The sequence below is a fragment of the Lacerta agilis genome, chromosome 9, assembly GCF_009819535.1.
Source record: "Lacerta agilis isolate rLacAgi1 chromosome 9, rLacAgi1.pri, whole genome shotgun sequence".
NCBI classification, from domain to species: domain Eukaryota; kingdom Metazoa; phylum Chordata; class Lepidosauria; order Squamata; family Lacertidae; genus Lacerta; species Lacerta agilis.
Window position 1 is genome coordinate 44376753 of NC_046320.1, and position 21169 is coordinate 44397921.

Genomic DNA, 21169 nt, shown 5'->3' on the forward strand with positions numbered 1-21169 from the left:
AATGGTAACTGTAACAACTTAGAAAGTATTGTGTATCAAGATCTATACAAAAGTACATGTAAGTATTTAAGTGGCATTTTGGATACTGCCAAATTAAAAGCCATCATGAAGAAGTGACATTGTAAACACTCGTCTTCAAAATGTTTTGATTAAAAACGTGTAAGGAGTTAAATGAGACATCTCAGAGTAAGATTAAAAACTATGATGGATTTGTATATACATTGCCTTAATCTCCCACCTCTACTATAGAGTAGTTTACTTGTAAACAGGCTGCCCTAGGGGGTCATGATATAGTGCATCATTTCAGCAATTGCTCTGGTTTACATCTTGACACTCAATGTAAATTTGATTCTAAACTAAGCTGCATGCTATATAGTAATAAAGCCACAAGTTTACCTGCTGTAGTTTCATTCATTAACCTCAGGCAGTTTAAACCTGCTACTTGCGCGGCTGCCATTACTGACCTTCTTTCAGCATCAGTAAAGAAACTTGGGATCTGTTGAAAAAAAATGTTTTATTAGCTTCACTGCATTCCTTTTTTGCTAATGAATTTCACACAAGGCATATTCCAAACATCTTATTGCACCGTAAAACTAAAAAATACTCTATTTAAGCATATGTCTATTAACACATAGTACTTTAATAGTTCAATTCACATTCTGATTAAGTAGAAATGCTGAAATCACTACAGTTTTTAGGTTTTCAGCATTAGTAAGTACAGGAAGACTGGTGCTTATCCTGAAAAACTTATCCATAGTCCAGCACAAGGGAGGCAAAAGAAGGACAAGACAATAGGTGTAAATAGGAAAAGAATATCCATTTATTTCAGTTGCATATACTCAGGTTTAAGGTATAGGGACATTTGGTGTGTGCCAAAAGCCTAATGAAATATGGGTTTTGAATTTCAAGGTAGCTAAACTGAAGTGTTTGGGAAGCAGTTCAAGGTATAAAGAGCTGAGGAAGGAAGAGTCCTTTGGACCACAGAGGGTGATGGAGATTAAAGAGTAAAGAACACAGTCAGAGGTGCATCAGGATATGGAGAAATATAGAGGGAGGGACAAGGGCTTTGATAGAAGGGACATGGAATGGGCAGAAAAAGTAAGGACTTAGGAAAGAGAGTCACAGAATGAGTGACAAGAGAAGAGAATAATGGCAGCAAAGTGCTGGATAGAAGTCTTTTTGACAGTGCTCATCCTGGTGTTATTTTATGACTATGCATGGAAATTTATTAAAGGGATCAAGTTTGTTTCTTTAATATTTCTGTTCAAACTGAATCTAGATTCAAAATAAAATTTACTACCAAGGGAAGTTCAAGGTTATTGTATTAATTTACAAATTAGGTCCAGAGTAGCTCAGGGACTGCCTGAACCCTTACATCCCAGCTTGATCACTGAGAACATCTACAGGAGTGTTGTTGGTTGTTTTCCCAGTTGGTGAGGCTCATTTGATAAAAAAAATAAAATTAAAAATTAAAAAAATCAAGCCTTTAATGTTAGCCTATACATTCCTTTACATTCTTTCTACCCAAGTAATAATCTAGTCAAATATAACACAAAGTGACGAGAGTCTTGTAATCTAATACAGTAGTGGTATTTGCAGAAGTGATATATTATGGAAGGTAATATCATGTACACATACCAAAATGCATGCTTCCAGTCTGATTCTAAAAGCTTGGTTCCTGGTTGCATTAAGATTTCTTACTTTTTATCCAAAGCTACATGAAATACTTCATTCTAGCAGTTACCAATTTACTAAACAAAAAAGTACAGCTTCTATCAATCTGTCACACTAAAACTACTTCTTGTCCATGCACTTTCTATGCTTCTTCTATGTCAGAGGCTGGTTAACTTGACTCCCTGAACCTGGACTCCTTTCCCATTGAAAAGAGAAAGCAGCCTTACACCATGTCAGATATTGGCTTCATTTACACATAATGCTAAGCCACAATTTACCGTATTTGTTCCTCCATAGGGCGCACTGGACCATAGGGCGTGCCTCGTTTTTAGAGGAGGAAACAAGGATTTTTTTTCTGGTTTTCCTCCTCTAAAAGCCCTGTTTTTTTGAGGATCAGCTAAAAGTTTTACAGCTTTTTTTTGCAAAGGGAAAAGCCGTGTTTTTTTATGATCAGCTAAAAGTTTTGCAGCTTTTTTGCAAAGGGAAAAGCCCTGGTTTTTTTGAGGATCAGCTAAAAGTTTTGCAGCTTTTTTTTTTTGCAAAGCTCCTTTTGCAAATGGGAAAAAGCAAAGAGGAAAAGCTCTGTTTTTATGGGGTTCAACTCACATTTCTGCAGCTTCTAAAGGAAAGGGAGCCTTTTCTACAGTTTCCAGACAGATAATCTAATCAGCCAGCCACATGTAGCTGGGGAAACAAACACCTCCCTCTGCAGCACATTCAACAAAGGAGGGCGGGGCTGAAAGGGAGCCAGGACTGTTATCTCTTGCTGATCAGCTGCTGAGCGGGGTCCTTTCAACACCCCCTTTTCTCTTTGTAAAATAAAAAGCATGATCCTCTTTTGGCCCCTGAGCAATTCAGCTCCAGGGACCACCATTCACCCCATAAGACGCACAGATATTTCCCCTTACTTTTTAGGAGGGAAAAAGTGCATCTTATGGAGCGAAAAATATGGTATTCAACAAGTCAGGAATCATTTTGCAGATGAGCAAACAAGCAACAGTTTGTTTCTCCAAAGCTTGACTAGTTTCTAGCTGTTCTTGCCTTGAGCCCTATTATCAGAGAGCACCTGGAGTGGAATGGTTAAAAAAACCCCAATGTTTAAGCAAGGCTGCTCGGTTCATCATTGTTAAAACAAGCCATGGTTCTAAAACCAAGAGAAAAAAACCCTATGGCTTCACAGTATGGTTTGTTGACAGAAAAGAAAACATAGTTGTGTCTGCTGGGCTGGGCTCACATATTCAAATAAATCACACTGGTTAACCAAACCACGGCTTATCATTTTGTGTGAACCAGACCTGTCTGTCTACTGAGCTAAGTATTAGCTACTCAGGCTGCCAAAGGTTTCCAAGATTGCAGCATGTGACTTACCACTGAGCTAGTTTCTCCCTTTATCCTTATTCATAGAGAACACAGTAAAACTAAGTAGGTCAACCTTCAACTTTACCTGAAGCCTGTCTTTGAAAAGATTTTACAGCATTGAGTACAACAGTAAATGAAAGGACTTCTGTTGCTCACATTTCTATAAGTGTTATCAGCTGGAAAAACTCAAAGAAATTATGGTAAATATTCTGCAAAGCATAACCATCTTAGCATATTTATGTTTCCTTTTAAGCAACAGGTTTCATTTTGATATTCCCAACAGAATACCACACAATTGATGTTAAGCATATTAAAGTCATAAAATGCCAACTTACTGAAATTACACAATCTGCTACAGGTTTCTTAAGTGCACTTTCTGACGTGTCTTTAAGCTTAACCAAGAGCATGCCTGTAACCTGTTCAATTGCAAAGGGTCTCTCCTCATCCAAGTATCGTACCTGCAACAAAAGGAAAACAGTATCCATTAAAGCACACAGTGCCCCAGAAGTGTTACATTTTATCACAATGGGTTTCCAATAAATGTTTCATGCAGCCTTCCAAAATATTGCCATAACATTTAATAGCCCTCTGAACTATAATATAAAATGCCCTATGGATGTATCAGATATCCACTCAAGATATTTTGTATGCATACCTAAAGGTAAATCATGCATGCAACTAACATGTCATGAAGGTACATTCATTAGGCAGATAAGACTAAATGTACAACTTACAATGTTGCATATATATACACTTAGTGTTTACACACACACACACACAAACACACACACACACACACTGAACATTTTAAATAAATAAAACAAAAGAAAAAAAAAACCCCACAGATAAGATTACTTTAGAATAATGATATGAAAGAGGGAAAAGGGGAAAAATAGTCTTTCTTTGCTGCCAAAAGGATCTTAAAGTAGGCATTAGGAAAGGTTCCTTAGGGAAACATTCCACAGGTGGCACACAACAATCAGAAAGGCCCTCTTCCAGTTGCCATCTGTCTCATCTCCCATTTGAGGAGTCCCTCTAAAGATGCACAGACAGGTTTATGTGAGCAGATTCAGTATCTCTGTTATACCTTCTACAAATATTCAGATCTGTCTCATCAAATCATCAACACTGCCCTGTTTTGGCATTAAACAATCTGGCAAGTCAAAATGAAGGGATCATTTGATAGGATGCACAAAGCACCACAAATATTAACAGTTTAAATGCAGATATTGCAAGACTGGCTGGAACACTCACCTTTACTCCAACACTCCCATTAGGCAACTTCTGAAGCTCATAGGGCAGTTTGGCTCTTTCAGCTTTTATAAAAGGATCATCAAATGCTCTCCCATGCAGTTTTTTGAATCCATGCAATGTATTCTTAATATTTGTGATAATCTGTTGAAGTATAACATTGCCATTACTAATTTCCAATGTTTATAAATTCTCATGAGAATCAAGAGCTGCTGCTTGGAATGACAACAGCTTTCACTAAAGCACTAATAATTTAACGTTTACCTGGCTCTTTGCTGCATTTCCAATAGTCCGGGCTTTAGCTCCTAGTGATATACAAGCTCTGAAATATAAAATATATTCAATTTTCAAATGAGTCCAGAAAAGAATAAACAGGCAGTTGGTGGTTTTGGGAGACTTATTTCTGAAACAAGCAGATTTTCTTTCCATCACACACAATTAAAGTTGTGTCATTAGCTATCTTAGTAGCAAAACCAAGCAAGTAAACCACTGTGGTACTAGAACAAATAGTAATCACACAAACAGACTGAACTCACACCTGCATCTCAAAAACTCAACCATTAGCATAATTTGCAAAGCAGAACCTTGAACTATCATCTTGACACCTCTCCACATGTATTCAAATTCAGGCCAACTTGCTTTATTCATCCATCCTTAAAAGGACAGGTGGTCTTAATCTCAAGAATGTATCTCAGAAATTGGTGAGCTAACATATGGAGAATTCTATGTAATGAATTCTAGTAAGATTGTCACATTTACAACTTTTTCTAACAAAAACACAGCTCCTTTGGGGATGTCACAAACAAAGGAACTGGGTAATACTGTTAGTTTAAAGTACACATTTGCCTGATAGTATAATGTTAGTTAATGACTGCCTCCATGTGATATCATATGGAACAGCCTCAGTTCTGTTGTATATTGACTTTCTTCAGTCAGAAAAGTAAGTATATGCCCAAGATTGATTAATGCCAGGCTTAGCCTTTTTTCATTTTTTCACATGGAGTGATGCACATCCTTCCATTTTTTCAAAGAGGCACAGTTGCACTTCATAGGCAAGAACATGGATACCCCCCTGGTGTGCCACCGAAAGCTAATTCTTGTTTTAATTGCAGGCAGTAATTTTTCAGCAATGTGGGATAGGAAATTAGAGGCAGTCTTTGCTCACAGTACATTTTGCTTGCATATTGCATGGCATGAATTAATTTTTTTAAAATAAATAAAAAACTTGTACATATTATTTTCCACAGTGTTATTATTTTCTTGCTGCCCATTACTAAGCATAATTATAGTCTCAGATATATATCCCCCAATACTGCCTTTTAAGCACTTCCTAATCAACTCATGCCTAGTTGATTTACAGCTCCTTATCAGCCTAAAGAGCAGAAGCCATTATTCTTATCCTACATGTATGACCATTGTAAGATTCATAATAGGGGTTTTAAAAACGCTTGACCACTTTTAAAGTTGGTGCACGTGAGAGCCTGAAATCATTATTTATTATTTTCATTTACTAAATTTCTCTCCCACCCTTCTTCCCAAAGCATTCAAATGACTGGGAAGTTACAAATATCTTGTTTATTACAGTTTTTTTTTTTTGGTTCACTGGATGTACTGCAACATGGGGTGCATTGTATCAATCAACAGCAACTTCATTTTATATGCACTAATTATTTGTGCAAGTAATCATCCTCTTTCACAATTTTCAAATCCTCGAATGATAGGGAATTTTAGGAGCAGATTTTTACAGGGTTACTTCCTTGTGAAGAGCAATCCCAGTTTTCAGCACTACCAAGCCTTCCAATGCAGCTTCAAGACAGCCAATTGCAAACAGCATCTTACTTCTGTAATTCCAAGTGTCACAACAAGAATGAAGCTATAAAACCTAAACATGCAAAAACGGCCTTATACTAAAAAGATCTGATACATCATTTGGGACTTTCTTCTTTAGAGTAGCTCCTTGAATGTTTGTATAACTATGAAAAGGCCAAAGTGCTAAATTTTAGGAAACCTAAGGTCCAGATGCAGTATACTGATAACTGTACAGTATGTTCACTAGGAGCTAGACTACACCATCAGGTCTAATACAAATTTTAAAAAAATTGGGCTACTCTGACCTCAATGAACTGCAAAAGGCTTGAAATAGAAAACATGGCATTTTGAGTTAGCTTAGGAATACCCCACTTCAATTATCTTTTGATCAGGCATGCTTCCCAAGGTTATGGAAGCTCATTTTGTATTATCAATTTACTGGACTAGGATTCTTAGGATATAAGCAGAGATTGTCTAAATTTTATCTCCAGGAACTGGGTTCTTCCATTCTACTAAGGCAACCCAGATCATGAGCTTCCCACCATGGTACTTACACTGTTAAATTTAAATTATGATTTTACAAGAGCTATTTAAGAGAGCTTGGAAACTTCATAGCATGAGAGATCTGTTCCTTTAATGCTTCCAACAGATGCCTCCTGTACTCTGTTTTAGTATGTGTACAGTATTTGTGAGGGGGATACAGCAGAGGATTTACCACAGTAATTTGAGTTTCCCCATCTATAATATACCAGTAGATACCCTAGAATAATTTTTTGCTGTTATACTTGCTGGTCAAGCACAACTTAAATCCTGCTAGCTAACAGCAATACATGCACAACAAAGAAGGTGAATTTATATACCTTTGCAGAAGATCAAAGGTAGTTCCCCCCCTCCTGTGCAGATTAGATTATTTTAGTGATAAATGACTGCATACAGATTTTGGCATAATGCAGATCAGATTATGGTTTTCATCATTACCTAGTGTCTAAACCAGCAATCCCCACACATTTTGGTCCTGGGGGCGCATCTAGAATCTGTCACAAACACCACAAATACCAATTTTACAGAAAAAAGATGATACTCAGAAATCCCCCCTTCCCCCCAAAAAAGTTACAACACCCCCAAAACAAAGAAAACAAAGACAAAGACGCAGGCAACAGCCCTACAACCAAAGGTGGGAACCCTCATTTTAAACACGCTAGTCTAAAAAAAAATGTCTGCATGAGAAGTTTATCTACTAAAATATTAACTACCTGAAGCAAAACAGGCACAGCTTACCGGTATTTCTTTCCTCATGGTCACAAAGAGTGTCTACAAATAAATGCCTCAGTGACTCATGATGTTGCCCTTTTTGCTTTGGCGGCCAAAAAGATAAGAAAGAAGACTCTGGACAATATAGCAGTGAACTGTAAGGGAGACGCAGAGATCTAAATAAAGACCATTATTTGTGGTGCGACATCCCTTTTGCTTGTATTTATTTTTGATTCAGATTTGTCATGACCAATGGCTAGTACAATAAAATATTTGGATTGGATAATGAGTGTCTACAAACAAAAAACGCCTTGGATTTTTGTTTCAAATGTCAAAATTGAGAACTGAAGGACTTCTTCCAGCAAGCCATTGCAATGCACATGAAAATAAAACTTATTTTGGTGCTCCCCTTGGCTAGAATTCCAAAAGCCTTGAATAGCTGCATCTAGCAAGTCCTTTACATACAAAAGTTTGAATAGTGGGTATTGGTTAAGAAACAGGAAGCAAAGAATGGGAATAAATGGACAGCTCTGCCAATGAAGGAATGTAGAAAGTGTCATTCCCCAGAAATCTGTATTGAGACTTGTGTTTTTTAACTTGTTCATAATTATTTAGAGTTCAAGTACAGTAATGTGGTAATCAGGTTTGCTGACTAAATTGTTAAGGGAGATTAAAACAAAAAAGAACTAAGAAGAGCTGCAAAAGAATCTCTCTAAACTGAATTAATGGGCAGTAAAACAGCAAATGCAGGTCAATGTACACAATTGATGCACTGGGGCAAAAATAAATGAATTTCACATGTGTATTCACGGGGTCTGAAATGGCAGCAACTGACCCTTAGGGTGGTAGCTTGATGACCACCAAAGCTACTGTGGAAATGGAAAAGGGTCAGAAAAGGGCAGCCAAATTGATCAAGGGAATATAGCAACTTCCCAGTGAGGAAATATTACAATATTTGGGGCTTTTAGTTTAGAGAAAAGCTAAGAGGAGACATGATATAAGTTTATAAAATTATGCATGGTGTGGAGGAAGTGGAGAAAGAAAGGTTTTTCTCCCTCTTTCATTAACATCAGAAATGATGGGTAATCCAATGTATGTGAATATTGAAGGATTTAAGACAGACTAAGACTAAGAGAAGACATGGGTGGCGCTGTGGGTTAAACCACAGAGCCTAGGGCTTGTAGATCAGAAGGTCGGCGGTTTGAATCCCCGTGATGGGGTGAGCTCCCGTTGCTCGGTCCCTGCTCCTGCCAACCTAGCAGTTCGAAAGCACGTCAAAGTGCAAGTGGATTAATAGGTACCGCTCCGGTGGGAAGGTAAACGGCGTTTCCATGCGCTGCTCTGGTTCGCCAGAAGCGGCTTAGTCATGCTGGCCACATGACCCAGAAGTCGTACGCCGGCTCCCTTGGTCAATAAAGTGAGATGAGTGCCGCAACCCCTGAGTCGTCCGCAACTGGACCTAATGGTCAGGGGTCCCTTTACCTTTACGAGAAGAATAAATTATTCACAGAACTCATAACTAAAGTATGGAATGTGCTCCTCCAAGAAGTAGTGATGACCACCACCATGGATGGCTTTAAAAGATAATCAGACATTCATGGAAGATATGGCTATCAATGGCTGCTAGCCATGATGGCTATTCTACTTTCACTGCCTGAAGCAGTATACCTCTGAATACCAGTTGCTGGGAATCACTGCAAGAACCAGATGCTGGAATAACTTGTCACAGGCCTGATCCAGCAGGTTCTTATGTTTTTCATCTGATAACTAAGCTACCTCAGTATTATTATTATTTATTGAATTTATATACCGCCCAATACCCAGAGGTCTCAGGGCGGTTCACAGAAAAGTATTTGATGGGGAGAGGGAGAGAAGAGAGGGACTCTTCAGCATTTGTCCACATACTGGTACATTATTTCTTGTAATTAAAAATTTATGGTAAATTTTCTGCGAAACCTTTCTAGTAGCCATGTAATACACTTATTAAAAAGTAAAGCTATTCCTTAACCTTTAGCTTTTATCCTCAATAGCAATGAAGTCTAAGTGTAGATGCAATGCTAAACCATAGTTTAGCACTATGAAAACAAGCCTGAGCAAACCTTTGGCTCACATGCTCCCTACTTCTCCAAAGACACCACCAAGAGACTGGAATTGACTGGCATTTTAAAACAAACTGATCCATTTAAATTTTAATTTTTTAAAAAACAATTCAGGAGCAAACAATGCTTTAAGGTCCTAGTATGCTTCAACAACAGCTGTGAAGGAGAAGAGAGAAGGGTTTGGAGTTCATAAACCCAGGGCCTGCCAGCCAAGGCTCTCCCCAGTAATTGCTAAACCATAATTTAGCACTTTTTGCTAGTATTACTGCTTTTACTCTTGTCCACCCCTTATTACTTTTGCTTTCCCATTATTCCAATCCCATCCCATCTGTTTCAGAGGCAGTATCTCAAAGAAGCAAAAGCTGAAAAGAAATCTTTATGACCTGGCTGTGAGCTTTCAAATACTGAACTTTTGGTCTGATCCAACAAAAATGTTCTTGCATGAATATTCTAACCTTTCCTATAATCATGTTTTCACATCCTCACTACATTTATGCTATATTTAAGTGATTAATGAATAGTTATAAGCTTTCCTAGCAATAAGCTTGCTTTTCAAAGAGACAGAAAGCCAGCAATTACAGATCCCCTGCTTTTTGTTATGTGAATCCCAAGTTTGTGCTGGAATAACTACACAGAGATAGTGCTCATTTACCACTTCTGGCTGTAACCCATGGAAACAAGAGAGAATGAGGAATCTCCACCTACTCTTGCATACTCTGTTATTATACGTACTGCACACCAACTCTTCACTGACATCACCTTCCATGCCCTACATCCAGGTGAGGCAACTGAACAAGTAGTAACAGGTCAGACAGAAGGGTGTGGATGTAAAAAGAGAAGAAGAGCTGCGTCAACTTTTATCCCTTCTATCCCGCCTTTCCTTTTTATCCACACAACTCCAATATGGTGAATTCAGAGGGTGGACTGTAAATATTTCACATTGCTGCCATCAGAATTACCCCTAAACTGAGTATTTTATTTTCTTCATGCAAAGTATTATAGCCACCTTTCAAGCTTCTGGAAAGATTGTGTCAACATTGAAACCTTGGGGTTATTTACAATGTAGGAAAATGCTTTATTCTTTTCCCTCTGTCTTAATTAAGTCGTATAGTGAAGAGCAGGCGAAAAGAACAGAACACTGAGTAATGCACGAAATAATTCCCTCGGGATTATTTGATGCTGTAACCTGCAGAAAACAGGGTTCCAACCACGGGGTTGTGCTCTAAGACTCGAGTTGCACACCAATACTTCTACCATTTAAAAAAATGGAGAGGGGGATTATTTTCAAAGAGAAGTAAAATTCAGAAGAACGATGAGATGGCAAAAGACACCCCCCCTCCAAGGAAAGATATAAGCACGTTTCTAAAACAGCAAGTAGGAAGAGGGTCCACAGCCCCCATTATAGGCTGAGGCTAAAAGTGGGTTCCAAGTCCTTAAAGGCTGAAGGAGATCCAAGTCCTTAAAGGCTGAAGGAGATACTGTCATCATAGTAAGGGGGGGGGGAGGAGACATGATTAATTTCGGAGGGAGGTAAAAAAGCTAACAAACCCAGACCGTTCTCTTGCGGACAATCGGGGGTGCGGAGCGTCACCAATTTAAGCGAGATGAATGCAATCAATCCTTGGGAGGGGGAGGAGAGGGGGGAAATTAAAAGGACGGGGGTGCGGCGAAGAGAGCAAGGGGTACATGAATGAAAATGGAGGCGCCCGGCCCTCGCGGGCGGCGGCTGGAGGAGAGAGAGGAGACACCGGCGCCCGGCCGTTTCTCATTCGAAGCTCATTATGCGGTGTGGAGACGGCCGGTAGTTGCTGCGTAAGGTGAAGAAGCCGGTAGTTATTTCGGGGGGGGGGGCATGCCGGGAGCGGCAGTTGGAGGGGGGGGCCCTTTCCTTCGCGGGGCCTAAGAAGCGCCCGCGACCAAATGACGGTTGGGAGGCTGGCGGCGGCGGCGGCGAGAAGGCCGGTTACTCACGGGGTGCAGCGGTCGCTGTATTCGTTGGCGATGGTCTCGATGCCGCCGCTCCTCGCCACCGCGATGTAGCAGTTCTGGAAGCCCAGGTCGATGCCCACCACAGACATGGCTACGCCGGGTGCGGTCCCCTTTCTTCCTTCCCCCCCTTGCCCGCTGCTGTGGCGGCGGTGCCTTGTCGGGCGGGCGCTGCTGTCGGCTGCGGCTGTTGCTGCGACGCGGTTCCTCGCGCGCCTCGCTCTCTCTCTCTCTCACTCACTCACTGCGGAGCAACAGCCACCAACCGGCACTTCCTCGCCTCTGCGCACGCGCGTCCACGCGCTCGAGAGGCCGCCAAGCGGGGACGCCGCGAAACTCCGGCTGCGGCATCGGCTCTTTCCGCACAGGCTCTCCGGCAAGCCTCCCCGAGTTCCAGAAAGATCTGGAAAGGGGGAAAGGTGAGCAGCGGAGAGAGCGCGCGCGCGCGGGAGGAGGGGGGCATGGCTTCGGTCGCCATCTTGTGGCCAGATGTCAGTACTGCTGCTGCTGCTAAGGTGTTTTGGTCGCGCGGCAGGAACATGTGACCTGGGGAAAAGTATTTCTGGGGGTGGCCTGACGTGACAGAGACCGGCCCAGCAGCCCTATATATTGTTATGCAGAAATAAATTAAGCAACGAATTGAAAATCCACAGAGAGAGATTGGTTAATTATTAAAACGGGGCTCCCAGGCGCCTGATGATCAAATAATAGTAATGGGGGGAAATAAGAGAAACACTACAACTCAATCGTATTGCATAAGCAAACAGATGTTAAGTGTTCCTATTGTCCAAAATATATATTACTTACACAATAGTAATAATTAAATTTTGCATCTTGGGAAAACATGGTTGTTAGTCGGGTGACGAAGGTGGCAGTTGCTATGCAAAGTATACATTATGGTGTGAAGCCTTTGGCCTACACACAGAAACATTTATGGAGTGGCACGGATGAGGTTTCTAGTGAAAACAGTTAACTTCAGGGAACATGGGCATAGTTAGGATTGAGTTGTTTTTTTAAAAAAAGAAATCATGGGTAAATATACCTCCCAAATAGGACATTATGGGGGCAGGTTTTGGGGGGGGGCAGAACCTCACTTAATTGAGTACTTTCAATGCTTTTCAATTTTTTTGTGGATGGAGGCCAACTGATCCCCCCCCTCCCTTGGCTACACCCATGCCAGGGAATGACTGGAGGTTGGTTTGTTAGGGCGGATGTTGATGCTGCTCCACCATTGCCCTTACCTGCCTTGTTTCTTATTTATATCCAGCCCAGCTTCCTGGACTTCTTTTTTATATGCAGTTCTGCTTGAAACACTATGAGGTTATTTCCCACTGCTGCGTTTCCAATTTACTTCCTTCTTCTGTTCACACCACAGCTGGCTGGGTGTGTCTTCACCCAATTATTGCTTTTCCTGCGCTGAACACCCAAGTCAGTGAAGCTTTCGTTTGTGCGCGTGCCATTATTTGTGTGCACGTATCCTGAACTGTTCACACCAATTGTGGCTTCCATTTTCAAATCACACCGAAGCTTGTTTGAGGAGAACGCATATGGAAGAGGAGCCTTTTTCTAAAAGCTACAGGATACAGATGGATTGGGTCCAACATCATGTGAACCCGGCTTAAAAATCTGGTGTTGGGAGTGCACTGGAGCCACAGCAAATGGAAATGTGGTCACACCCTATGACTGTGAATCTCCACCCCAGAGTAGTCCTGGAAATTTCAACAGGACAACTGTGACATAAATCCTTGAGGATTTGAAGTTCAATGAGTCATTATTTGATTAAACCATGATTGCTTATCAACTTATCATTTTCTGTAATTACACAGATTGACATAGCTCAGCAGATCTTATTTCATGTGGGTGTTAAATAATATTCTTCATGTTGTAAATCTGAAGATATGAAAGGGTTTTCCCATTATTAAACAGCATAAACATGTTGTAAGGCAGTGGAAGGAAGTATCTGTATTTCAATAAAAAGGTAATACAAGAAATGGGGAAAGGGAAATATGTTGTTATTATTGTTTTTTATTGTTATGTATTTTGCTACATATTTACAATAGAATCACTTTTTTAAAAAAAGGGCCAACAATGACTTTTAAGAAGAATGGTATCACTGCCTCATGAACTAGACTCCCTTTGCAGGTGGGGGAAAATAACCTTTACAATGAGCAAACCAGAAAGGTATTTCAGCTGTAGTTTTATTTCAGTCATCACTTCCCTGTCTATATGTTATTACTTTAGGACTTAGCATAGCATTCTTCTGATCAAGGAGACCTAAATCCCACATCACTTAAGAGGTTGAGGGCAGTTTTGTTCTATTGATTCCACACCCTATAGAATCTTGCAACACTGTTAGGTAAGCAGCCAAAGGAATGCAGAATAAGGAATGTTCAAGGTTCACTGCTGTCATAGCAGCAGAAGTATTTGCTTATTATGGTTTCCCCAATTCAGGTTTGGGGAACCTTTGGCCCTCCAGATGTTACTGAACCACAACTTCCATCATCCCTGGCCATTGGGGACATATGAGGGTTGTAGTTCAACACCATCTGGATGGCTAAAGGTTCCCCACACGTGCCCTGATTAATCACAGCATGGTTTCTTCCTGACAGCAGGACCAGACAAGCTTTTGCCCCTTTTACAGCTATTCAGGCCAGAATCACAAAAAAACATGTTTCTGGTAATTGCTCTATGCACACACACAAACCCTACTCCCATTTGTAACTGATGGACTATGTATTTAATTTACTTTATATAAAAAATTACCTGCCCTTCACAAGGCCCTTCGCCCAGTGTCGACAATTACAATATGTGAATGTAAGGAAGCTACATTCTATTCAGTCAGACTATTGGGCAATCTAGTCCAGCTCTGCTGGGCAAATGCCCTCTGCTGGGACTTCTCTGGTGGGCCATCTCAGGCTCACTTGGGGGTGGTCATAGGCACCATCTATGTGGGGCTGTTGGGGCCCAGGCACCCACAAATTTTCAGTGAAGTGGCCGCTCCCCCCCCAAGTTCTACTCAGCAGCACATGCATGCCATGGGGTGGGTGGGTGGGTGATGTCAGCACACCCCAGGCACCCTTTGTTACGGGGGCAAGGTGGTGCACCTGGCAGTGGTGGTACAGCAACACTCAAAGAGGGACCTGGAAGTGGAGCTGCCATTTTAATTTACTATTATGCTCAGAGTGCCTAGGGTTGTGACACTCTAGAGCACTTGAAGAGTCTTGAAGACCCAGAAATCCAATGTGGTCTCAGAACAATCTGCATTACTTAAATGCTTCTGTGTCATCCAGAGTATGTCACAACTATGTCATAGAAATCTATTGTGAAGAAAACAATTAAAAATGTAAACTAGAGAGAGAGAGAGAGAAAAGAAATTTCCACACCCGATGATCTAGCAAAGCAGAGATTACTAGTCAGGGCATGTGTCAGAGCGATTTCTGTAAAACATGCCCTCTGCACCAAAAGAACAGGTTTTACATCCAGTACTATCTTGTAGCAGTTACCTGCACTGCATTGCAAACCGAATACTGAATGATCAGGCCTGAAATCAAGAGGTAATTAAAGGAGAAGTCACTAGATTTTCATCATTAAATCATTATTTTCCCTTTTCTGATACAAAAGTCAATGAACTAAAGTGGCCTCTAAGTGCTGCTGCACTGAATAAAATTAAAATGTAGTGTTTACAGATTTATAGATGTGTATAAGAAGTGCCAGAAAGGGAATAAAGAGGTTAAGCTCACCACAAAATGTCATGTTGGGAGAGGCAGCTACATGATGCTGATAGTTTTCCCAAAAGCATGGCTTTAGGAACCATCATAGGTAGCTGGGTATCTTACTTGTATTTGTCATTTTTCTAGATACATTTTTGGTGATAATATTTGTTGCACCAGTTTGCCCATAGGCTAGAGCTCTTTCTACAACTGTTGAGGCATTGCTTCTTCATAATCAGGTGGAAACTGAATGAAAATGGAGGTTCAATGCAGCATTTAATGCTCTTATCCACGGAAAAGGTATTTCTGTCATGTTTATTCACAAGTCTTATTTTAGCAGATGTCCTTTCCAGTGCTAACTGGAAGTGTTCCAGTAAGCAGGTCCTGCCTGCTTAAGAGTTTCTAGTTGATCTCAATGGGAGGAGTCATGAAGAATTATCCAAGTATCAGTTTTTCTTCCTATTGGTTTCCTCGATCCAACCCCCTCTTTTTATAGTCTATAGTGAAATACCACTGTTTCACTATAGACATAGGCCAGCACCATCAGGCTTCCTCCCCCCTCAGCTGTCATCTAGGGCAGCCATTCCATCAAACTTCCTCAGTGGGAGAGCTGTGAAGCAGAGTTGATTTCATCCCAGCTCCATCAGGCACTTCCTGCCCATGAACTGTGTTGGCTGGTCACATACCCTCCAAGTGTCCCGATTTTCCCGGGACGGTCCTGGAATTACAGATTACTTGGCCATAAATACTAATTGTGTATTTACACATGGGGTATATGAGGTGTTAAAGGAGGGGTAGTACCTCTGGTGGGAGACACATCTGGGATAATTTGTCCACCTTTGGTCTCCACCCTGCACTCAGCTCTCAGCAGTGGCTCCTAGAAGCTGTCATGTGTGTGGCAGTGGCCACACACTGAGAATGGCTTAGATTGGCTGGTTAAACCAAGGGAGGGTAGCCGATGGGTCTCAAACCCTGGATAAATTAGGAACTTCCCTCTGCATGCGGCAATCTCCAGCAGATTGAGCAGATGAGACCAACAGTGGGTCCAATGACAAAGACAGTTTCTGTACGTGCTGCAGAGAGAAGTGAGGGACAGATGGGGTTCATTAACCTGGGAGGGTAGCCCATCTAAGAGATGGAAAACTCTGATCCTAAACCTCTGCTGCCTTGCGGAATATCTTCAGGAGAAGAAAACGCTAAGGAGTAAACCCTACATAAATTGGAGTGAAGTCCCTAAGACTGTTAGATGGCGCCTTCTATGCCTTCTTCTGGCAACTCCTGCAGCACAGCTGGTGCCAAATGTATTGCTCTGCTTTCGTTTAAACCACATCATTGAGGCCAAGATGGGGGTCTTATTGTCTTGGCATCCCAGGACCTCCATACACACTGCCCAGGCTTGCACCTCGAGGTCACTTTGGTACTGCTAACACAGAGGTTTGATTTTACGGCTGGAGTGCACTCCATTGTCTCTCGAGACGTACGATGCCAACATTTACATTTATACATACACTTTTTTTAAAAGTTACCAATATGTTATAAATGCACAAGCAAATGAAATTGAATTCTCTTCTTCTAAAGTAGGAAAATCTACACTGTTTAATGAGAAAGCGCCTTTAAAGGCTGCCCTAGAACTGCATAGAAAAACAAATGTTCTTATCTCTTGACAAATGCAGCCTATTCTGTGAGATGAGCTGCCTTTCTGAGGGCTTCACTAGGGAAGACTATAGGTATAATGTGCCTTGCAACCTCATCCCTGTGCAGCAGGCTGTAAATCATTTTACCAGCATATTCAGTTCCAAACATTATGCCTCCCTTAAGAGCCACAGCTGAGTAGCAGTGCTTATGAAAAATAAACCACTGAACATAACACCTTGTACGCTCATATACAATTCATTCCCAAGGAAAACAAGTAGGCTTTTGGTGTGTTGCCATGGTAACCATCCTGTTGAATTTCTGGACCTTTTGCCCTTAATGGTGGTCACACTATTGCATCAACGTATTACTGCTGCTTTCATATTTTGTGGTTCCTTCTCTCCTCCAACGTCCTATAAAGGTTTCCACTGAACTGTATGGTTTACATGAGATTTAAAAAATGTAAGGAATACTTTCCAAGGTCCACAAAGGTGGGTGGGTGGGGGGCTTTTTCAGAGGAGATGGAGGGAAAGGGAATCTGGGGGTCCAGATTCTTAAATGGTGGCCCAGGGCCCACAACTGATCCTCATGCCATAGCCTACTCAGTGCCTCCTCACACACTCAACCAGCCCTCTGGTCATGCCATAGTTTTTGGATGAACTGAAGCCAGCACCAGCAACTCCCCACATACTGAACAAAGGTTGTTGGTGAATTTGGGAGGGGTGAAGGCAGGTGCTTCCTTCCTCTGAAGGGAAAGGGCCATAGGATGTGCTAAAGAAAATAGTGAGTGCATACAATTGTTAATAATGTAAAGCTGCTATAGGAGGAAGGACAGAGAGATTAAAGGAATTGACAGTTTGGGTGTGGAGAAAAAAGGTACAAATTGAGAGTGAAAAGAAAAGGGGGAAAGAAATTATAGATGAGTAAAAATACATTTGAAAGGCACAGGGGATACAGAATAAAAAGCTCTGTCGATAGAGCCATTAGATGAGTAAGGTGTCCCTAAAATGAGCATGTCACACTACAATCTCAGGACTAATGCCCATTCTTGGCTTGAGGAAAGATTAGTTATGAAACTCTTTGCCAAAATTAGCAATTTCCAAAGAGGGATTAATTATCAACAGAATTTGATGTCCATAACTGCTGCTTATGCCAAACTCCTCTACCCAACACTATTTGGCTCCACCCTTTCCCTGCCATTTTGCGACTTAGTAAGTTCCAGTAATTTCTACCCCAATCAGGTGTGTCCTGGAGGGTAGAAACTTTGAGAACCTCTGCTCTGCTAGATTCTTCTGCAGTTCTACCACCTTTCATGTCAAAGAACCTTGTGGCTTTCTAAACGATGGAACAGGAAAGAATGACCCATTATTTCCAGGAGGAATGAGAGTGCCATCACCTAAACCCCATCTTCCAATACCTCTTTTGGGCTTCCTCTGAAAGTAGGCATATGGAAACGTGGCATACTGAAATGACTGTAGTTTTGTCCTCTCTGAAACATGCTTTCAGGGTGCTGCCAACTGAGCATCTGTTATCGCCGCAGGTTTATTCTGCAAGCGTGAAAGGAATACACCAGGGGAAAGGATTCTCCTGCAAGCTTGTTGGCTAGTAATATAAGAATTAACACACTCCTACCATCTGTTGAATGAGAAGATTTTTTCTTCTTCCTTAATTTTCTATTTCAAGGTGGTGGAAGTGCTTTTTTACATTTGATTTGATGAAGGAGTAGGAACCCAACCAGCCTCGATTTCACATTGACCTAATGGTTAAATGTTGTTTTGTATATCCCCAAGGTCTGTCAGGAAGAGATGACAAGCTGGGCAAATCAATGTCGTTTTCTTTGGTGTGACTAAATGATAGTAGCTTTCAACTCTTTCTCAAATTCTTCAAGGCATATTCTCTAAGGTATTCTCTGGCCTGTCCTCAGGCTGGTAACATCCAGGTTACAATACTGTAACACACCACTCGTAAAGCTGCCTCTGAAAAGCACCATGGAAGCTACAACTAGTGCAGAATACTATCTCTAGAGTCTACTACCGTATATACCCGAGTATAAGCCGACCCGAATATAAACCGAGGCACCTAATTTTCCTACAAAAACCTGGGAAAGCTTATTGACTCAAGTATAAGCCGGTTCACCTTTGCCGCTGTGGAGGAGGAGGAGGAACGAGCAGCCCGAAAGCAACCCTTTGGGCTGCTCCTTCCTCTTCTTCCTTTGCCAAGTTTGCATTTATGCGAGCAGTTCAGGAATGGAACAAGCTGCCTAGGGAGAGTAAAGAACCGCCGTTCTTGTACACTTCTTAAGGAATGGTTGACTGGGGAGAGCGGGTGGCGGCACGAGCGGAGAGAAAGGGCTTCTTTCTCGCCACCCCCACCACCCGCCTCACTCGAGTATAAGCCGAGGGCAGCTTTTTCAGCACAAAAAATGTGCTGAAAATCTAGGCTTATACTCAAGTATATATGGTATTTGCTGAAGCTAACTGCTAAGGATACATCACTCCAGTATGAATAGATTTTTCACTGGCTCCCACTTTGCTTGTTTATGGGCTCAATTCAGAGTGCTGTCTTTGCTCTTTATACTCCCACGTGGCAGGGAGGTCTTCTTCCACATGAACCAGACAGATCTTTTTCCAAGGCCCTTCTTTTGGGGGCCTAACCACAGTAGGCATATGGCTACTGGAGAGAAGGGCAACTCACTTCTCAGGCATATCTTCCTGGCACCTTCTTTGTAATCTTTTAAGTTTCAGGTGAAGTTTGTCCTGTTCTTTATGCCTTTAATGACTCAGTTTACTCTCATTTGTTTATGTTGTCTTTATCTTAGCTTCTAATTACCCTCTCTATTGTTTTATCTGCTGTTTTAGTTAGCTATCTCTTGTTGTTATGTCTATTGCATTTTACTACTTCACATTGTTAGCCGCCTTAAGGCTATTTGGCAAAAGGCCGGATAGAAGTGCTATAAATATGTATGCAAGCAAGCTGTCTAGTAAGTACCATAAGCTACATCTATTCATAGCCATTTGCTTTCCCCCACATTTCTGTAATTTACACCAGAGTAATTCTATTAACTTGGAAGGGATTAGTGTGGAGTTAAAGATTTGAAAATTACAACTTTTGCAAGAGCTCTGCTACCTTGATGGTTGTGGATATTAAACTGCCTCAGAAAAACAGATGGATGTGTGTATTGTCAGGAAAGCACCTCATTTCTGATTGCACTAATTTTAAAAATCTAAAATCTGGTGCATGGATAGGGAATCTGTGGCCCTCCAGATGTTGTGGGACTACAATTGCATGGACAGGCGGAGTCCCCCAAACCCCAGGCAACCCCTGAGCGGAAAAATGACACAAGACAACGTGCTATGGGATTAAAATTGGCCACAACTTTATTAAGATTCTGATGTAGGGAGACCTTGGCTCAGGCATTGGGCGTTTATCCTTTCCAGTCCCCAGCCAGGGATCTGGGAGACTTCAGGGTTATCCAGAATGTGTGGGGATTGGGCTGGCTCTGGAGAACATATGTTCAAGCAGAGAGCCCGCCCCCCCATTCGCCACCACTGGTGGGGGAGAGCACTGACAACCTCTCGGCATATGGCCAATGCCTCCCCCAAGACCCCTTTAACGGGGAACCCTGGTATCGCTGCCGCACTGGGGGCGTGGGGTCGCCGCCCCATGCCCCCCCCATATAGGAAGATGACTAAAGGATTCTGCCCAAGGCCTGAAACCGCCAAAGTTGTGACGTTTTGCTATGGGAAAGGCAAAACCTGCCAATGCAGGGAAATTCCTTTCGGGCCCTTCAACAGCGGCCTTGACATAGCAGTGCCTGTGTACCTGTGGAGAAGAGGTTAACTGCAAAAATAAGCATTGAGGGAGTGGAGGGTGGGAGAAGCTCTGGAGTGTGACTGTCGCTTCCCAGGTAGGCTACACCTATTGTGTGGGCTGGGTGGTCCCTCCCCTTACCTGGCCAATCCCCTGGCAACGCCCCCCAGGCGGGATTGGGCGGTTAACTGAGGTAGGCGGAGACCCCAGGTATCCCGCCTGGGGGAAGGCAACGCCAACCCAAACTACCAGGGGTCGCACTGGAATCCAGGGGGCTGTGTGCGACCACGCAAATGTCACCCCCCATCTGGTTTGGACTGAAGAAAAATTTGACATCTGGAGGGCTGCATGTTCCCCAATGCTCTCTACTGATTGGTGCTGACCTTGCCTCATGGAAATCTGGGTTCCAACCTCAGCTCATTCATGAACTCAACAGGGATTTGTCACTACAAGTTGCCCAATTGTTAGATAAAAATACCGTAGCAGCAACCTTGGTTTTGACTTGGTAGTGAAAATGAGTGACACAACAAAAACAACTGAAAAATGAAAGCCAGGCATTTGAAAGGAATGCATACACACAAAAACAAG

General features: G+C 42.0%; 1 protein-coding gene across 1 annotated transcript in view; it reads right to left on the reverse strand.

Annotated features, from left to right (window-relative positions):
- HSPA4L (heat shock protein family A (Hsp70) member 4 like) overlaps nt 1-11664 on the reverse strand; it is a 35516-nt gene extending 23852 nt beyond the window's left edge. Inside the window, exons 1-5 of the mRNA XM_033159678.1 lie at nt 11415-11664; nt 4549-4606; nt 4288-4428; nt 3369-3491; nt 397-496 (exon numbers count right to left, since the gene is read on the reverse strand). Of these exons, the coding sequence (XP_033015569.1) occupies nt 397-496; nt 3369-3491; nt 4288-4428; nt 4549-4606; nt 11415-11521 (529 nt within the window). The 5' untranslated portion in view covers nt 11522-11664. The remainder of the gene's footprint in view (nt 1-396; nt 497-3368; nt 3492-4287; nt 4429-4548; nt 4607-11414) is intronic.
- Nucleotides 11665-21169: the final 9505 nt, after the last annotated feature.